Below are 20,619 nucleotides of genomic sequence, written 5' to 3'. Positions count from 1 at the left end.
ATGTTCCTGTGTTGAAGAGGCACATGCTGGTCCCAGCCACCAACAAACTGCAGGAGAAGATGTGCTCGGCAGACGTGGCCTGTGATTTCTGCACCGGAGCCAGACCTCACAAAGCTCTCATGTCTTGTCTGGTGTGTCTGGCCTCTTACTGTGAGACTCACCTCCAGCCTCACTACAATGTTCCTGTGTTGAAGAAGCACAAGCTGGTCCCAGCCACCAACAAACTGCAGGAAAAGATGTGCTCCAGTCATGGCAAGCTGATGGAGGAGTTCTGTCGCACAGACCGCCAGTATATCTGCTATCTGTGCCTCATGGATGAACATAAGGGCCATGACACGGTGTCAGCTGATGCAGAGAAGGCCGAGAAACAGGTAGGACCACCATCACTTGAAGATAAATCATAAGATAGAGCATGTTTTAAAGACAGAAGCAGAACTAAATGACCATGTCAGAGACATTAAAAGCACAAATCAGGGTGTAATAAAAAGTATTAAAGGATGAAGTACACTCATTTTTGACCCAATGAAAAACAGAGGCGATTGATAACTTTTCATGAATGGTATTTAATGTCCATTAATCTTCCCCCTGCAAAAGTGTATTTTGAGGAAGTTACAAAGATGATTTAAGATGATTGGATCCAAACTAAACTGTCTCAAATCTCACTAGTTTTTACCCTGTATCCTATATGAGTTCTCTTTCTCCTGATTGGATAGAATCAGTGGTGGAAAAAGTATTCAAATATTTTACTTAAATCTACAAAGTAAAGTTTTCACATAATTGTAGTGGAGTAAAAGTACAATATTTGCCTCTGAAATGTTGTGGATTGGAAGTAAAAGTACTGAAAACTGGAAATACTCAAATAAAGTAAAAATCACACCCTGTGTGAAGTGGGCGGTGTCTTGCTAGCTAATCACAATACTGAATGGAGTCAACCAATCATGTACAAAAGATAAATACATTTATTGAAACACTCTTTATGATGGACGAAACCATAACTTGAAAAAAACAAATTTTTGTTTTTTTTCAAGTTATGCTTTCTTATATAGGGCTATGCACATGTGTCATGTGACACTGGCCAATCAGAGTCCTGAATAGACTGTGATTGGCCAATCACAGCGCAGGATAATTCTACTAATTTCCTGGGCCCAGATCACAGCGCAGGAAAATGTACATTTTTCCAAATCTCACTTATAGGGGCGGTTTCACCGCCCAAAAAATATCTCAAAATTGTACTTAAGTACAGTACTTGAGTAAATGTACTTAGTTACTTTACTCCACTGGATAGAATTGGTATCCCGACTTGAAAATGTGCTTTGTTTACAAGCCAAACTGTCTCTTCCCGTTTCTTGCAGAAACAGCTGGTGACAATTCAGGAGGAAGTCCAGCAGAAGATCCAGGAGAAAAAGAAGGAGCTGAAAGACCTGAGACAGGTCATGGAGGCCCTGAACGTGAGCTGATATTATGATAATAGTTCTTGTTCTTGTGTTAACTGTGATGCTATTTGGATGAGACAGTGCCTTGTGTCGTCAGAAGCACTAAAGCAGTGGTTCTAAAACATTTTCATGTCAAGGACCCCCAATTAATATGTATTTGGCTGTGGACCCCCATTTGAAAATACTTGTGTGCCATTAACCCACATATCATATTTGTGAGACTGCGTAGACGTTTTCCATGCGGCAACATCTCAAACAGTCTGTGGTTGGGATGGTTTTGATCATGGTTTTGATTGTGTGTGTGTGTGTGTGTGTGTGTGTGTGTGTGTGTGTGTGTGTGTGTGTGTGTGTGTGTGTGTGTGTTGTGTGTGTGTGTGTGTGTGTGTGTGTGTGTGTGTGTGTGTGTGTGTGTGTGTGTGTGTGTGTGTGTGTGTGTGTGTGTGTGAAGCAGAGCTCGGAGGCTCTCCTGAGGCAGCTGGAGGACCACATGGAGCAGCTGGAGAGGAGACATGCTGACCTGGAGGAGCTGTCCAACACTGATGACATCATCACTTTCATTCAGGTTCCACACATGGCATTTTACTGTTTGGTTTTGACTCATTTAGGAGAAATCGTCTTCATATTTCATCTCTTTCATCTCATTCCATCATGTCATTTTATTATTACATCATAGTATATTACATAACATAACATGACATTATTAATGCTGGTAGTTACTAATATTAATATAGTTCTAGTATACAGTAGTTGTACAGACCAGAATAACAATAGAATTAGGCCTGTCACAATTATTACATAATTGCCTAATCACAATTATTTGAGATAATCACAATTATTTGAGATAATCACAATTATTTGAGATAATCACAATTATTTGAGATAATCACAATTATTTTCTATAATTGTAATAATTGTAAATATTTCTCAAAAATAGCAGATCTACAAGATCAGCTTCTGATTGTAGATTGTCTATTTAAAATTTTGAAAGTATAAAATTATTCAATATCTGCCCTGTACAATTTGTGTTTGTATAATGGAACAGAAATATATATAGAACTAGAAAATGTGCTCCTCGGAGCACAGGTCTCCGCCAGTACTGTTCCTGATTAATCCTGTCTTACCTATTTATATTACATATTGTCACGTGTCACTTGACCAATGTTAGCTTGGCTGATGGAAGCTCACTTCAAAAAATATAAATGATTTTTTGAAGCACATTTGCTATTTATAGGTTTCTATGTCATCATGCGTCTCGCTAGCCAATCAGAGCATTGGTGACAACAATATTGTCACGTGTCACGTGAAGCTTGACCAATGTTAGCTTGGCTGAGACGGGGGGACACACGGAAGGACAAGAACGAAAACATACTCTCCACCTCTGGCGGAGACAAATATATTTGCCAGACCCAGGGGGTCGGGCCTACATGTGGCTTTGTCTGTCCCCCTCTCCAAACATACATCTACATACATGGGCATAAAAGAGGTCTGTCTTCTGTCCTCTTTTTGATTGGCCAAGCTTAGCGTGACGTAGTGCTCTGATCTTTCAACCACTAGGGGTCTGGCAGTACCAGGTCTCCTGGTTCCCTTGTTTGTATGAGAATTAGAGACAAATTAAATCATGTGTGTGTGTGTGTGTGTGTGTGTGTGTGTGTGTGTGTGTGTGTGTGTGTGTGTGTGTGTGTGTGTGTGTGTGTGTGTGTGTGTGTGTGTGTGTGTGTGTGTGTGTGTGTGTGTATTTGTGTGCGTGTGCGTGTGCGTGTGCGTGCGTGTGCGTGTGTGTGTGTGCGCGCGCGCGCACTGGTTGATCAACAGGGACATCAGCTCCACCAATTGTGATCTCTTGGTTTAATGTTCTTCCATCCCTGTCTATACTGGTTTACTTGTCTCTCTCCAGAGTTTCCAGTCTCTCTCCAGTTCCAGTGGATCTCCAGTCTCACCCAGTGTGGTCATCTGTCCTCTGAATTCCTTCACAGATGTGATTGATGTGGTGTCTGGTCTGAGAGACCAACTAGACAACATCCTGAAGACAACTTGCCCAGAGATATCAAAGAGAGGTGAGATTTAAATGTGTTTCTTGTTTTTCTAACCAGCCATCATAGTAAACATGGATTGATGAAGTCAGAAGGCAACTGGAGATATTTGAACTGGAGCAGACTGATGGTACACAGGTTGGCTGTCTGTCAGATTGGACAGAAACATTGAAGAATCTAAGAATATTTCTCAAAGGAGAGGTTAGGGTTAGATTTAAATGTCTTTACTGTGTTTTAACCGGCCCCTATACTGTACAGTACATTTCTAAGTGTTGAAACAGTTTGTACAGGTGGAAGTATGTCTGGGAAGGCTACTAAAGCCTGTAGTATGGGAGGCAAAAGTTGATTTAAGATGATTGGATCCAAACTAAACTGTCTCAAATCTCACTAGTTTTTACCCTGTATCCTATATGAGTTCTCTTTTTCCTGATTGGATAGAATCAGTGGTGGAAAAAGTAATCAAATGTTTTACTTAAATCTACAAAGTGACTAGTAACTAAAGTTTTCACATAATTGTAGTGGAGTAAAAGTACAATATTTGCCTCTGAGATGTAGTGGATTAGAAGTAAAAGTACTGAAAACTGGAAATACTAAGTAAAATAATAAGTAAAAACATCTCAAAATTGTACTTAAGTACAGTACTTGAGTAAATGTACTTTGTTACTTTACACCACTGGATAGATTTGGTATCCCGACTTGAAAATGTGCTTTGTTTACAAGCCAAACTGTCTCTTCCTGTTTTTTGCAGAAACAGCTGGTGACAATGCAGGAGGAAGTCCAGCAGAAGATCCAGGAGAAAAAGAAGGAGCTGAAAGACCTGAGACAGGTCATGGAGGCCCTGAACGTGAGCTGATATTATGATAATAGTTCTTGTTCTTATGTTTACTGTGATGCTATATGGATGAGCAACCCACATATAATATTTGTGTTGTGCAAAATGTCAATTCTCCTAAGATTCTTTTGTACTGAGCAAATCTACAAGCTCACAACGTGTCGTGATTCTTTCGATGTGTTGTGAACCTGTAGAACGGCTATTTTCAAATAGCTGATGAATATAGGATTATGGTTGGTTAAACCAATTCTAAGGCTATATTAACACATTTTGCTGGGGACCCCCTGGAACCCCCTGGGGAACCACTGCACTAAAGTACCCAGAATGACAGTAAAGAACAGTGACAGTAAAGAATCCAGGCCACCAATTCTTATGTTGTGACTGAATTTATTCCCCACAAAGTTGTACAGAAACATGACAACTAAGAACCAAGAGTTTCTTTCTTTTTTTCTTTTTTTCTTTCTTTCTTTCTTTCTTTCTTTCTTTCTTTCTTTCTTTCTTTCTTTCTTTCTTTCTTTCTTTCTTTCTTTCTTTCTTTCTTTCTTTCTTTCTTCAAATATTGATTGGATGAAATGTGTAACCCACCTGAAAATGTATTTTCTGTTTTACTGAAGAGCTGGAGAGACAGCTGTTACTGAACAAACACTATATAATAGCAATTACTATCAAGCTATAATAGCTTGAACTCCTTGACAAAACCCTTGGAACTTCAGTTTAATCCATTCTTCAGTATGATGTCTGTCATATATGCTATATATGTGACTGTGCCTTTAAGAGAGCTTCGTTACGACACCTGTTGTTGTCTTTTATGTCAGTCGTATGTTGTGACCTCCCGTAAGCTCACGCTGTATGTTTTACATGCCTGAAGTCAGCAGTAAAGTCTATTGGATTTGACCCTTTGTGTGGACATAGAAATCCTTTACAATGTCATGATGACCTTTACTGTTTTCTTGTGTCTCCAGTTGATGTTTTACATCCAGCGGAGCCTCAGACCAGAAAGGACTTTTTACAATGTGAGTCCATGTTGATGCAGGTTCTGAACGTTGAAGTTTCATTCTGATATGTTGTTATTTAAAGCTCTAATGAGTTTGATCTGAGAGACTAACTCTAAACACAATAAGGTTCATGAGGTTTGATTTTTCTTTTGTCGTGTGTTCTCACAGATTCCTCTCCTCTGTCTCTGGACATGAACACAATACACAGAATGCTCTCCCTGTCAAAGGAGAAGAGGAAGATGACTAGAACACAACAACAACAACCGTACCCTCATCATGCAGAGAGATTTACTATGTACTCTCAGGTGTTGTGTACAGAGGGTCTGTCTGAACGTTGTTACTGGGAAGTAGAGTGGAGTGGTAAAGGGGTTGGTATAGCAGTCAGTTATAAAGACGTCAGCAGACAAACCTACTTTGGATCCAATGATAAATCCTGGTGTTTACAGTGCATTGATAAAAACTACAGTTTCATTCACAACAATGTTGACACTAAAGTGTCAGGGCCTCTCTCCACCATAGTGGGGGTGTACCTGGACCACAAGGCAGGTACTCTGTCCTTCTACAGGGGGTGTACCTGGACCACAAGGCAGGTACTCTGTCCTTCTACAGTGTTTCTGACACAATGACCCTCCTACACACAGTTCAAACCACTTTCACACAACCTCTCTATCCAGGAATAAGGCTTTGGTATAGCTTTGGAGATACAGCAGAGCTGTATAAGACATGGTAGACATGTTAAGAATACTGATGATGATATTCAGTTGAATTTTTTTTTTTTTTTATCATAGATTTTCCCTTCTAGATAAAGCATGTGTAAGAATGATGTGTACAGTATACTACACCATCATGATCAATCAATCCATTGTGTTCCCCTCATTGCATTTCTTTAATAAGCCTGCTGCAGACAATCATTATACAGTATGCCCTGTTATCTTGTTGATATTACTACAGAGCCCTCTGTCAGTCAGTGTAGATTGGTTATACTAAATGTAGTGGTTCTCAAACTGTGGGTCTGGACCCCCAGGGGGTCCCCAAATGATGATGATATGCTTAATGTGCAACATTGTTTTCTCACTCAACAGTAAACAACATACAGTATGTATAGTGTATACAGGGTATCTGCACATTTCTAAAGTGACAATTTAAGGACTTTTAAGACCTATTGAATACCTCTTAAAAAAATCAAATAAAACATGGCATTACTGCGTCAAAAGTAATCAACAAACTATACTATAAAAACTGGTCAAACATTAGCCAAATATGACCTGACTTAGAGAATAGAAAATAGCTGATCTACATGCTCACAACCCCTTGCAACGCGAGGCTTTGTGAGCTTGTAGATCTGCTATTTTCACAATATTAATGGAGTTACACTAAATGTAATGCTTCCACTCCTGCAATTCCAAGTGCTTGTCAGGGTGGGTGGTCCTCTGTTCAAATATGATTCTTTTCAGGGGTCCCCAGTTCAAATATTATTTTGGGGGGTCCCTAGTTCAAATATTATTTTGGGGGGTCCCTAGTTCAAATATGATTATTCTGGGAGGTCGCGGCCTGAAAAGTTTGAGAACCACTGGTGTAATGTCTTACTCCTCAATGTGTCAATCAATAGGGTGTTGTGTGTCAACGGTTATTCGATTTAATCATTTATAAAAATATGTGTGTAAAAGTCAAACTTTTGTCTATGCTACATTGTTCCCTGCACAATGATAATAATTAAATATTATACATAGTGTAAATATAATGCTGAGTTTGCTTTTATCCACTTTTTATGTTTTACTAATTGTACACTTAAACAATGTTGCCAGTAATCTTCAATACATGTTTTATATACATGTAATTACTTTCCATCAGAGGCTTCCACACATAGATTCATAATGAATGACATCATTGACATGACATATCATGGGTTAATGACTCATTAACTTTGGATTACAACTGGACTTTGTATCATTTATTACTTATTTTCCCGTTGCACAATGATGAATGAACTGTCTTTTCTTCAGTCAGTTAATTACAACTTCTTCAGCAAAATAGAAGACGTGTACAAGTTCACATCACTTCCTCAATAGTACAATAGATCAGTGGTGTAAAATAACTAAGTACATGTACTCAACTCAAGTACTGTACTTAAGTACAATTCGGAATTATTTTTTACTTTACTTTAGTACTTACCCTTTTTAAAATTTTATTGTACAGAAATGTAAAAACAGCACGAGTACAGTCGAGTACAGTCAAACACACAAAAGTCCTTGCGGTCTTGTTTCCATTGGGGTCCTAGGTACTGGGGGCATTGACCCTTTGACTATCTTAAAACTACATCCCATCACTGAAATACCCCTTAATTGCCTCTGAGATGTAGTGGAGAATTAATAGTCACTAAGTCAGTCAATAGGCTGTTGTTTATCTATAACCCAGTGGTTCTCAACCTGTTCAGGCCGTGACCCCCAAAAATAATCATAATTGAACTGGTAACAGACTGTACAATGAAAGATTATAGGCCTTTAAATTGGTTAATTTAGCAAAGTGTTAAAACTGCACATTACAAAATACGGTAGCTGATCTGCGGTGATGCTATTTTCGCTATTTTAAAATGGTTTTCAGAATAAAAAAATAAAATAAGCCATAAGACGCCGTGCAAAATGGGGAATATGTTTGATAAAGTGAGTGATACAGACAGCACAGCTAAAAAAAATAAAATAATACTTGACCCTATTATAAATGAGTCTATCGTGTCTATCAAATTCATGCAGTTTTAACATAATTCACCACTATGTGTTTCAAGTTTCAATTAAAAAATCCAATGTGTGGTCCTTCACTTACTTTATCAAAGTCAGTTTGGCCCCTATAGAAAAAAAAACTGTTTTTTATGTCCAGTGAAGTCAAGACCTACATAACCAAAACATCTGGGGAAATAAGTATTGTTTTTCTAAAAACATTATTCAATCATAATATCTCAGAATGCGACATATTTATGCATGCATATCATGTTTATTAACCACTTAAACCCCATATGGGTAACCAGAGTCCCTCAGGGCTCAATACTAGTGTCTTTTGTGTTTTGGGTTATTGTGGGGAAAGCTTTCGCTGAAAATAGTCGATCGAGCTGCGACGCGTTGTGAGCTTGTCGATCTGCTATTTTCTGTGACCACAATACGGATGCTGGGGTTTTTAAGTGGTTAAAAATAATATTGAATATAGAAGTCCTAAGTACATTTGCTGTATCATTTTGTTTAGTTTATTTAGTCACAAGCTCTCTTTAATGCTTTTCATCAGTTAAACATTTATGAAAATCACAGACAGACTTAAAGGGCCACTTCCCTGATTTTGAACCCAAATCCTGTTTTCATGAAGTCGAGGACAAAATAAAGATGATTTGGCAGTGCTTCTATGTTTTTATATTGAATTTAGAATGTTTACTCTTTGACATCAGAGGGTGAACCTCAGTTCCTCCTATAGACTACTTGGACTACAGTGTTTCCTGTAAACTGTAGTTCCAGTCAGAACTATACTAATATCAGCTGGAGTCCTGTGTGACTATATCTTCTCATGTGTGTACGCTCCAAATAGTTATGCTGTCCCTATTTTGGCCATTAAACAAAAATATGATTTATTTTTTTGCTATGTTTAACAAAATGTGTTATTTTAACTACCTTTGTGCAACAGTGTCACACCACGAAGTAGGGCATTATTTTAAGAACAAAATCATATAAAGTTGAAATGTGGAGATAAAGGTTTTCTGCATAACAGCGACAATACAGTATTTTTGATAGTTTGAATGTGAGCTTGAACAAGCCTAAGTTTATCCAATAAAACATTAATATAATAAGCTGTACTTTTCATGTCATAGTCCATTTCAAGAGCAGTGGACCTTAACCAAGAGATTAATGAAACACTACTCTGTTGGGTTGATAGTGTCCTCAAACTAAATATTGTACAAAATCATTATGCCTTTACTCTGATATTTGCTCAAGAAAAAAATGTGTTTCATTTGTATTGACAGCAAAATCCTGCATGGCTATAAGCAAACGAGTGGTGAACGCTGCCCCCTTGTGTCCAAAGTGAAACATAACCTGAAACAGAATCTCATATAATGTAACTTTGCATTCACAGTATTGTTTGCCTTTGTTTTCTTTTTAGAATTCCACAAGTTTAACAAATACGTACATTCAATTCTCACTGGAAAAGATTGACACAGTGAGGCTTGGAAAGGGAAAGCTAGTGATTATAATGAGGTCCTATTCAGAGGTCTGAGAGTGTTTTTAATGAATGGTTCCTTGTTTTCCTTCCAGAATACAGTAGCCTATGCTTGCATAATGTCTGTTGCTTTGCTGTGAAAGAACAGAGGTGTTGACTGTTCCGTTGTTGAACAGAGATTTACTATATTCCATTTCCCCTTTTAATTCTGACCTTTTCTTAATCAAGTTGTCTGTCTTTCAGTCTACCTTCTAGTTTATTTTAATTACAATAAAATGTTATAGGCCTATAAGGTCTCTACACATATGCTTTTCTATTCCATGTAAATCAACAGCCAATGCCAAAAAGTGTGTATAATTTGAAACTTGTGTGTTCTGAGCTTTTTCATCTGGACCATGTACATAACACAGCTATGAATTACAGTAGGAGAGGTTTTATAGCACACAGTTTTTTTTACAAGTGAAGTCAAGACCTAAATAACCAAAGCATCTGGGGGAAAACATATTTTGTCCATCATTCAACCATAATGTCTCAGAATGTGACTGTATGCGAATTAGACTAATGATTATATTTAAAAAAAATGGCAGACGCATCATGCTTATTAAAAAAATATTGTGCAAAGTACAACAATTACATTAACAGTATCAACTATAGGCTACACTTGAAATGCAACTCAGAAGATGAATTTGAGCAAAATCCAGTTTGCTTCCATTGACAAGTGTACTGAACACAAGGTAACATGTTTTGTGGCCATGAGATCATGTGTCCCCTGACAGTTAAAGCTGTTAAACCAAAGGTCCAGTCGACTGTACCACTGTCCTGTCCACTGAGGTCACAATACTGAATGGAATTCATTCATCATTCAATTTGACAATGCTGCTGGCATTTCTCTCACTTAATCTGTAGGAACTTAATCTTGTTTCCTGAAATAACACACAATGAATAATAATATTCAGTTGAAAACTAAAGCTTGTGTAAGAATGATGTGTATAGTATACTACACCATCATGATCAATCAATCAATCAATCAATCCATTGTGTTCTGCTCATTGCATTTCTTGAATAAGCTTGCTGCAGACAATTATTATACAGTATACCCTGTTATCTTGTTGATATTACTACAGAGCCCTCTGTCAGTCTGTGTAGATTGGTTATACTAAATGTAGTGGTTCTCAAACTGTGGGTCTGGACCTCCAGGGGGTCCCCAAATGATATTTTGCTTAATGTGCAACATTGTTTTCTCACTCAACAGTAAACAAACCTACAAACACAAACACACAGTACATACATAAATGTATGTAGTGAAAACAGAGTATCTGCATATTTCTAAAGTGACAATTTAAGGACTTTTTAAGACCTATTGAATACCTCTTAAATGAAAAATTAAATGAGACATTACTGTGTCAAAAGTAATTAACAAACTATACTATAGAAAATGGTCAAACATTGGCCAAATATTACCTGACAAAGAGACAGAAATTGTGAAAATAGCAGATCTACAAGCTCACTGTGAGCTTGTAGATCTGCTGTTTTCACAATATTATTATATTATATATATATATATATATATATATATATATATATATATATATATATATATATATATATATATATATATATATATATATATATATATATATATAATAATATTGTGAAAATAGCAGATCTACAAGCTAACTGTGAGCTTGTAGATCTATATATATATATATATATATATATATATATATATATATATATATATATATATATATATATATATATATATATATATATATATAATATAATAATATTGTGAAAATAGCAGATCTACAAGCTAACTGTGAGCTTGTAGATCTATATATATATATATATATATATATATGTATATATTTATTTATTATGAAGTCAAACTAAATGTAATGCCTCAACTCTGGCAATTCCAAGTGCTTGTCAGGGTGGCTGGTCCCCAGTTCAAATACGAGTATTTTGGGTCTCTGCCTGAAAAGTTTGAGAACCACTGGTGTAATGTCATCCTCCTCAATGCTTCAATAGGGTATTGTATGTCAACAGTGAATCGATTTAATCGCTTATAAAAACATATTTTAATGTGATGAACACGTTTTTTCAAACGTTTTTTCAAAAGTCCTTCAAACAGTTACACACTTATGAAGCCATGTTAAAAATAAAAGAGGGGGAAAAAGCTTTGGTAATTTCTTTATATACAAGCTCACAACTGATGTGGCAAAATGACAAAATTATGTTTCAATTCATATTGTTGTTTGAGACAGTCAGGTAATTATATTTTTTTCATTAACTTAATTCACACTGACTTCAAAATAAATGTCAGTCTGCAACCTCTAACAGTGTGTTTTAGTCTGATTTGAAGAATGTTTCTGTTTCTGTCTCTCGGTGAAAGTTGTCTCCATGTTTAAATGACGTTTTATACAGGATGTGAAGATAGATGTTAAAACAGTCTGAGGACTGAGAGGACAAGACCAATATCTGATTAATTCTGTGTGTTAAGTGTGTGTGTGTGTGTGTGTGTGTGTGTGTGTGTGTGTGTGTGTGTGTGTGTGTGTGTGTGTGTGTGTGTGTGTGTGTGTGTGTGTGTGTGTGTGTGTGTGTGTGTGTGTGTGTGCGCGCCTGCGTGCGTGCGTGTGCGTTGACTTGTGGAAAAGAAATTGGGAACTGAGTGAAGTTTCTCTTCTCTTCTCTTCAATAAAGACGAAAAGGAAGGAGAAGGAAAAGTCTAACATTTTCCCTCAGAAACATTATATTAACCACATGAACCCTAGCGTCCCCTTTCTGGGCATGTCGTAAATAGCCGATCTACAAGTTCACAGCGTGTCTGTAGAATAATCTATTATTATGATGTAACGGTGGAGTTTGTATTGACATGTTACCTGCACATGTGGCCTTCTAGCACCTTCCTGTATCTTATTTTCAGAAGGATATTTAGTCGTAATAATAAGTACAAATATATACAATTCTAAAAACTACAGCTCTGACCTACAGTGTTGAAATCAGGGGACTTTGCACATGTCACATGAGAGTCACATGAGAGTGTTGAGAGGGTTGATTGATTAGGTCAGATAAGGAGCTGGGGTACAGTGGCCATTGTCATAGAATAGTGCTAAAGCCTGTGTTTCCACATTTAAGACAATACACAAGTCACATGATTAATCAACGGAAGGTTTCACCCACATGGGTAGACCAACCCATATAAATATAGTGGATGCTTGCTGAACAGGAGTGTGTTCTGCATGCATCAGTGTTACTTGTGACCAGGGTGTTATTGCTGTGTTTGTCATTTTCCATTATGAGCGCCGAGGGACTGACGGTAAGAATTGAGAGCGTGTTTACACAGCGATAAATGTATATATTTCTGATATGTTTTATAGTTGTGTGTGTGTATATCTCATGTCAGTAATTTGTCGTTGTGTTGTTGTTTGTGTTACCTCTTCTCTTTACTTCCAGGGTGTGATGAAGCTGAGCAGTACAGGAGGTCAGCAGTCTTCTGTCTCTGCTGCTCTGCTGTACGCCGGTCCAACAGACGTGGCCTGTGATTTCTGCACCGGAGCCAGACCTCACAAAGCTCTCATGTCTTGTCTGGTGTGTCTGGTATCTTGCTGTGAGATTCACCTCCAGCCTCACTACAATATTCCTGTGTTGAAGAAGCACAAGCTGGTCCCAGCCACCAACAAACTGCAGGAGAAGATGTGCTCCAGTCATGACAAGCTGATGGAGGTGTTCTGTCTTACAGACCACCAGTATATCTGCTATCTGTGCCTCATGTATGAACATAAGGGCCATGACACGGTGTCAGCTGATGCAGAGAAGGCCGAGAAACAGGTAGGACCACCATCACTTGAAGAAAAATCATAAGATAGAACATGTTTTCAAGATAGAAGCAGAACTAAATGACCATGTCAGAGACATAAAAAGCACAAATCAGGGTGTAATAAAAAGTATTAAAGGATGAAGTACACTCCTTTTGGACCCAATGAAAAACAGAGGTGATTTATAACTTTTCATGAATGGTATTTAATGTCCATTAATCTTGCCCCTGCAAAAGTGTATTTTGAGGAAGTTACAAAGTTGATTTAAGATGATTGGATCCAAACTAAACTGTCTCAAATCTCACTAGTTTTTACCCTGTATCCTATATGAGTTCTCTTTCTCCTGATTGGATAGAATCAGTGGTGGAAAAAGTAATCAAATGTTTTACTTAAATCTACAAAGTGACCAGTAACTAAAGTTTTCACATAATTGTAGTGGAGTAAAAGTACAATATTTGCCTCTGAGATGTAGTGGATTAGAAGTAAAAGTACTGAAAACTGGAAATACTCAAATAAAGTAAAAACATCTCAAAATTGTACTTACAGTACTTGAGTAAATGTACTTAGTTACTTTACAACACTGGATAGAAGTGGTATCCCGACTTGAAAATGTGCTTTGTTTACAAGCCAGACTGTCTCGTCCTGTTTCTTGCAGAAACAGCTGGTGAGAATTCAAGAGGAAGTCCAGCAGAAGATCCAGGAGAAAAAGAAGGAGCTGAAAGACCTGAGACAGGTCATGGAGGCCCTGAACGTGAGCTGATATTATGATAATAGTTCTTGTTCTTGTGTTTACTGTGATGCTATATGGATGAGACAGTGCCTTGTGTCATCAGAAGCACTAAAGCGGTTCTCAAACCTTTTCATGTCAAGGACCCCCAATTAATATGTATTTGGCTGTGGACCCCCTTTTAAGATTTGAAAATAGCAGATCTGTCTATAGATCTGCTATTTTCAAAAAAAAGTGCACAACATTATGGATTGTTTTTGAAACATTTTAACAACACACTCCGTGTGTGTGTGTGTGTGTGTGTGTGTGTGTGTGTGTGTGTGTGTGTGTGTGTGTGTGTGTGTGTGTGTGTGTGTGTGTGTGTGTGTGTGTGTGTGTGTGTGTGTGTGTGTGTGTGTGTGTGTGTGTGAAGCAGAGCTCTGCAGAAGCAGCAGTGGAGGCTAGTGACAGGATCTTCAGTGAGATGATGGTCTCCATTGAGAGAAGACGCAGTGAGCTTAAAGAACTGATCAGAGATCAGCAGCAGACTGCAGTGGCTCAGACTGAGGCTCTCCTGAGGCAGCTGGAGGACCACATGGAGCAGCTGGAGAGGAGACATGCTGACCTGGAGGAGCTGTCCAACACTGATGACATCATCACTTTCATTCAGGTTCCACACATGGCATTTTACTGTTTGGTTTTGACTCATTTAGGAGAAATCAGCTTCATATTTCATCTCTTTCATCTCATTCCATCATGTCATATTACTATTACATCATAGTATATTACATAACATAACATGACAATATTAATGCTGGTAGTTACTAATACTAATATAGTTCTAGTATACAGTATAGAGAATTAGGCCTGTCACAATTATTACATAATTGCCTAATCACAATTATTTGAGATAATTGTAATAATTGTAAATATTTTTCAAAAATAGCAGATCTACAAGATCAGATTCTGAGCTTGTAGATTGTCTATTTAATATTTTGAAAGTATAAAATTATTCAATATCTGCCCTGTACAATTTGTGTTTGTATAATGGAATATTCTATTGATATATTCAATGCCAAAAACACAATCACATTGTTAATCACAATTATTTGTATGAGAATTACAGACAAATTAAATCCTGTGCGTGTGTGTGTGTGTGTGTGTGTGTGTGTGTGTGTGTGTGTGTGTGTGTGTGTGTGTGTGTGTGTGTGTGTGTGTGTGTGTGTGTGTGTGTGTGTGTGTGTGTGTGTGTGTGTTTGTGTGTGTGTGTGTGTGTGTGTGTGTGTGTGTGAACAACAGGGACATCAGCTCACCTCCACCAATTGTGATCTCTTGGTTTAACGTTCTTCCATCCCTGTCTATACTGGTTTACTTGTCTCTCTCCAGAGTTTCCAGTCTCTCTCCAGTTCCAGTGGATCTCCAGTCTCACCCAGTGTGGTCATCTGTCCACTGAATTCCTTCACAGATGTGATTGATGTGGTGTCTGGTCTGAGAGACCAACTAGACAACAACCTGAAGACATATCAGGTACCAGATATATCAAAGAGAGGTGAGATTTAAATGTGTTTCTTGTTTTTCTAACCAGCCATCATAGTAAACAACCCCACCTGAAAATGTATTTTCTGTTTTACTGAAGAGCTGGAGAGACAGCTGTATATAATACCAATTACTATCAAGCTATAATTGTCAAGGCAGACAGTGAACCCAGATGCAGACAAAGACCAAGGAAACGTAGAATGCCATTTAAAGTGGAATTTAATAAAGTCAAAGGAACAGGCTTCAAAAAACATTCAAGCCTCAGGAGGCATCAAAGGTAAAACTAAAACAAGTCCAAAAATTAACTGAGGTCCAAAGCTTCTCAAGCTGGAAATAATACCAATGTCCTCCTGGTAGTCAGACTTCAGGCCTTGTCTTCAAAGGTTGGAGCTGTGTGGGGAGGCAGTCAGGCTGGCTGAGGGAAGAGACCAAGTATTAGCGAAAGCCACAAAGGAACAGGTTCTCAAACCAAAGATCTGCCGATCCGGAGTAATTCGACTAACCTAGTACTGAGAGCACAGACGTGTGCACTAGCTGAAGAAATGATTATCACAGAGCACAGCGTGCTGCCACAGCTAGGTATTTGTAGCCAGCCAGGTGATTGCCGGATAGAGAACAGCCAGGTAACTGCCAGGACACACCTCCCCACGAGTGGAATGCAGCTCCAACCTAATAGAACATAGAAATAGAAGAGTCAGAACAGACAGCACAGTCAAACTGCCATGACAGTACCCCCCCCTAATGGGCGCCTCCAGGCGCCCCACCCGCGTTCCGACGACGGAACTCCCGGATGAGAGCAGGATCGCAGATGTTGCGCCGAGGGACCCAGCAGCGCTCCTCTGGACCGTAACCCTCCCAGTCCACCAAGTACTGTAGACCTCGACCACGGCGGCGAACATCGAGCAGCCGGCTGACCGTATAGACAGGGCCACCGTCCAGCATCCTGGGAGGAGGAGAGGGAGGAACAGGGGGGGACAGAGCACTAGTCACCACTGGCCTGACACATGGAATACAGGATGAACACGAAGGGTCCGGGGTAGCTCCAAACGAACAGCGGTCGGATTGATGACCTTGTCTATAGGGAATGGTCCAATGAATCTAGGCGACAGTTTACGGGACTCAGTACGTAGAGGCAGATCAGAGGTTGACAGCCACACCCTCTGTCCAGGTTGATACACTGGGGCAGGAATCCGTCGTCGATTAGCATGCTTCTCATTCCGCCGGGAAGTACGCAGCAAGGCGGCCCGAGCAGTCTTCCAGGCCCGACGACAGCGGCGGAGGTGGGCCTGCACTGAGGGGACTGCAATATCCCCCTCCTCGACTGGGAATAGTGGGGGTTGATAGCCCAGGGAACACTGGAAGGGGGACATGCCGGTGGCAGTGCTGGCAGCCGAGTTGTGAGCATATTCCGCCCACACAAGCTGAGATGCCCAGGTAGATTGATGAGAGGAGGCCAGGCAACGCAGTGTAGTCTCCAACTCCTGGTTCCATCGTTCAACCTGGCCATTGGTCTGGGGGTGGAAGCCTGAGGACAGGCTAACTGTGGCACCCAGTGCAGTACAAAAGGCTCTCCACACCTGCGAGGTGAACTGAGGGCCACGATCGGAAACAATGTCAGTAGGAATACCATGAATGCGGAAGACATGTAGAACTAATAGATTACCCGTCTCAGTGGCAGATGGGAGCTTAGGGAGAGCAATACAGTGAGCAGCCTTAGAGAAGCGATCAATAATGGTTAGAATGACTGAGTTACCTTCGGATGGTGGCAGGCCAGTAACAAAGTCCACAGCTATGTGGGACCAGGGCCGATGTGGAATAGGTAGAGGTCGAAGGAGGCCAGTACTGGGCCGGTTAGAAGTCTTGTTCTTGGCGCATACAGTGCATGCCGCCACATAGCCTCGGGCATCCGCTTCCATGGAAGGCCACCAGAAATGACGGTGGAGAATGTCAAGGGTGCGGTTCCTACCAGGGTGACAGTTGACACGGGAGGCATGAGCCCACTGGAGAACCTTGGAGCGCACTGAGTCAGGAATGAACAAGCGACCTGAGGGACCCGTGCCTGGGTCTGGTTGGGTGCGTTGGGCCTCCAGAATGGCTGACTCGAAGTCCCAGGTGAGAGCAGCAACAACACAGGCAGAGGGCAGGATGGTCTCAGGGGGAGCTGTATCCTCATCAGCAGCATACTGGCGTGATAGGGCATCCGCCTTGGTGTTCTTGGACCCAGGCCGGTAGGTCAGGGTGAACTGAAAACGTCCCAGAAACAGCGCCCACCTGGCTTGACGAGAATTGAGGCGTTTTGCTGACTTAAGGTAGGCCAGGTTCTTATGGTCTGTCCAAACCACGAACGGATGCACAGCGCCTTCAAGCAAGTGCCTCCACTCCTCCAGGGCTAGGACCACGGCCAGTAGTTCACGGTTCCCCACATCATAATTCCTCTCTGCAGAGGCCAGCTTGTGGGAGAGGAAGGCACAAGGGTGGACCTTCTGGTCTGTGGCGGAACGCTGAGAGAGAACAGCCCCGACCCCGACATCAGAGGCGTCCACCTCCACAATGAACTGTCGGGAGGGATCGGGCTGAACCAAGATGGGAGCGGTAGTGAACAGAGTCTTCAGTTCCTGGAAGGCCGCAGCTGCCTCAGGGGTCCATTTGAACCTGGTCGTGGTGGAGGTGAGAGCCGTCAGAGGAGCAGCGACACGGCTGTACTTCCTGATGAAACGGCGGTAGAAATTTCCGAAACCCAGGAAACGCTGCAGCTGCTTGCGGGTGGAAGGCTGTGGCCACTCAGAGACCGCCCACACCTTGGAAGGGTCCATACTCGTCCGTCCCTCGGAGATGATGAATCCTAGATAGGTGGTGGTTGGCACATGAAATTCACACTTCTCTGCCTTCACGAAAAGCTGGTTTTCAAGGAGCCTCTGCAGGACCAAGCGGACATGCTGGGTGTGTTCAGCCGAAGACTTGGAAAAAATAAGGATGTCATCTAGGTAAACAAAAACAAAAATGTTAAGCATGTCTCTTAAAACATCGTTTACCAAGGCCTGGAAAACTGCAGGGGCGTTTGTGAGTCCAAAAGGCATCACACAGTACTCGAAATGCCCTAGCGGGGTGTTGAAGGCCGTCTTCCACTCATCACCGTCGCGGATCCGCACCAGGTGGTAGGCGTTGCGCAGATCCAGTTTAGTGAAGATGGTAGCTCCTCCAAGAGGCTCAAACGCTGAACTGATGAGTGGAAGGGGGTAACGGTTCCTGACTGTGATGTTATTCAAGCCTCTGTAGTCGATGCAGGGCCTCAGGCTGCCATCCTTTTTCCCCACAAAGAAAAAAACAGTTCCCACAGGAGATGAGGAGGGACGAATAAGGCCAGCAGTCAGGGACGTCTGGATGTAGTTCTCCATTGCCTCACGTTCTGGGCGGGAGAGGTTATACAGACGGCTTCCAGGCAGTGGTGCGTCGGGCAACAGCTCAATCGCGCAGTCATAGGGCCAGTGAGGGGGGAGAGAGAGAGCCCGCTGTTTACTAAAAACCTCCCCCAAATCATAGTACTCAGGAGGCACAGTGGTCAGGTCTGGAGGAGTTACTGAAGGAGAAGAAGTGAGGGAGTTAGGGCCCAGGGCAGACTTGAGACAACAAGAATGACAAAACACACTCCAACTACGAATAGTGCCTGACTTCCAGTCAACATGAGGATTATGCAACATAAGCCAAGGGATTCCAAGTATCAGAGGGACATCAGGTGAGCACAATACGAAGAAACTGATAAACTCTTGGTGGTTACCAGACAGATGAAGCATTAGGGGTTCAGTCTTCTTGGTGACAAGGGCTAACAACTCCCCACTCAAAGTATTGGTCTTAAGTGGCACCTCAAGATCAACAAGGGGAATATTAAGTTCTTCACAAACAGAGGAATCAATGAAATTCTCATCAGCGCCAGAGTCTAGTAAAGCAGAAAACGAGTGGACTGTACCTTCAATGACCAGCTGCGCTTGAAGAGGAGTTCTTGTGGTGGAGGTGTGACGTGTCGTCTGGCCCATCAGTCCCCTCCTGACTGAGAGCCCCCGTCTTTTCCCGATAGTAGAGAGCAGTCCTTCTTGAAGTGGCCAGGCTTGCCACAGTAGAAACGGCTGTTGCTCCGCTGACGGCGACGACGCTCCTCCGTTGTCAATGGACCGCGGGCTCGCCCGACTTGCATCGGCTCAGCCTCGCTCGTAGACGGAGGCTCATGGGTGTTCCCGGAGAAGGACGAGGACGAACGTGGTGGAGAGCGTCGGGGGGTAACCACACGGGACTGGGAGAAACGCCCACCTCTCTCTCTGTGTCGTTCACGGAGCCGGTTATCGAGTCGAATGGCAAGGGAAATGAGAGAATCTAGATCTTCAGCCTCCTCACGAGCTGCCAATTCATCCTTGATAGCCTCGGACAAGCCATGTTGAAACACCTCTTGAAGTGCGATGTCATCCCACATGCTTTCAGCGGCAAGAGAGCGGAACTCAACAGCGTACCTCGCAACGCTTCTGGAGCCTTGTCTTAGATTCAACAGCCGTTTGGATGCCTCTCTCCCCTTCACTGGATGATCGAAGACGGTTCGCATAGCCTGGGTGAAAGCCCCATAAGAATGACAAACTTGAGACCGGCTCTCCCATACAGGTCTTGCCCATGCCAATGCCTCTCCCTTTAAGCAGCCGAGAAGATAGGCGATACGAGAACGATCAGTAGAATATGCCTGCGGCTGAAGATCGAAGACGATGGAGCACTGAAGGAGAAAATCACCACAGGTACCGAGGTCCCCGTCATAGCGCTCCGGTGTCGGAGCATGAGGCTCCCGGAAGGAAGCCGGTCGCTCAGCAGGTAAGTTCACCGACACCTCTTCTTCATCTGGGGGCAGGGGTCGGATCTGGGCAGTTGTGTCACTTAGCTCCCTGCGTAGCCTGGTCACGTTGGTGGAGAGTTCACGCATGCCATCCATAACTTCTCTCAAAGCCTGATCATGACTAGCCAAGGTCTGGAGGATATTGTCAGAGTCTGCTGGGTTCATAATGGCTCTGTGATACTGTCAAGGCAGACAGTGAACCCAGATG

The 20,619-nt window shown here is 41.5% G+C and overlaps 1 protein-coding gene across 1 annotated transcript; it reads left to right on the top strand.

The window, feature by feature from the left end:
• Positions 1–236: 236 nt before the first annotated feature.
• On the top strand, positions 237–15,983 carry LOC308102157 (uncharacterized protein; the record flags this gene model as incomplete). Its single annotated transcript, XM_080451758.1, has 5 exons — positions 237–371; positions 4,212–4,307; positions 14,445–14,678; positions 15,395–15,557; positions 15,928–15,983. 5 exons carry the CDS (start codon positions 237–239, stop codon positions 15,981–15,983), a joined length of 684 nt encoding a protein of 227 aa, XP_080307884.1.
• Positions 15,984–20,619: the final 4,636 nt, after the last annotated feature.

The sequence above is a fragment of the Gymnoscopelus braueri genome (assembly GCF_963280865.1).
Source record: "Gymnoscopelus braueri genome assembly, chromosome: 15".
In the NCBI taxonomy this organism is placed as follows: Eukaryota; Metazoa; Chordata; class Actinopteri; order Myctophiformes; family Myctophidae; genus Gymnoscopelus; species Gymnoscopelus braueri.
Note: the sequence above shows the minus strand (reverse complement) of the source record. Positions and strands in the feature narration are given on the sequence as shown.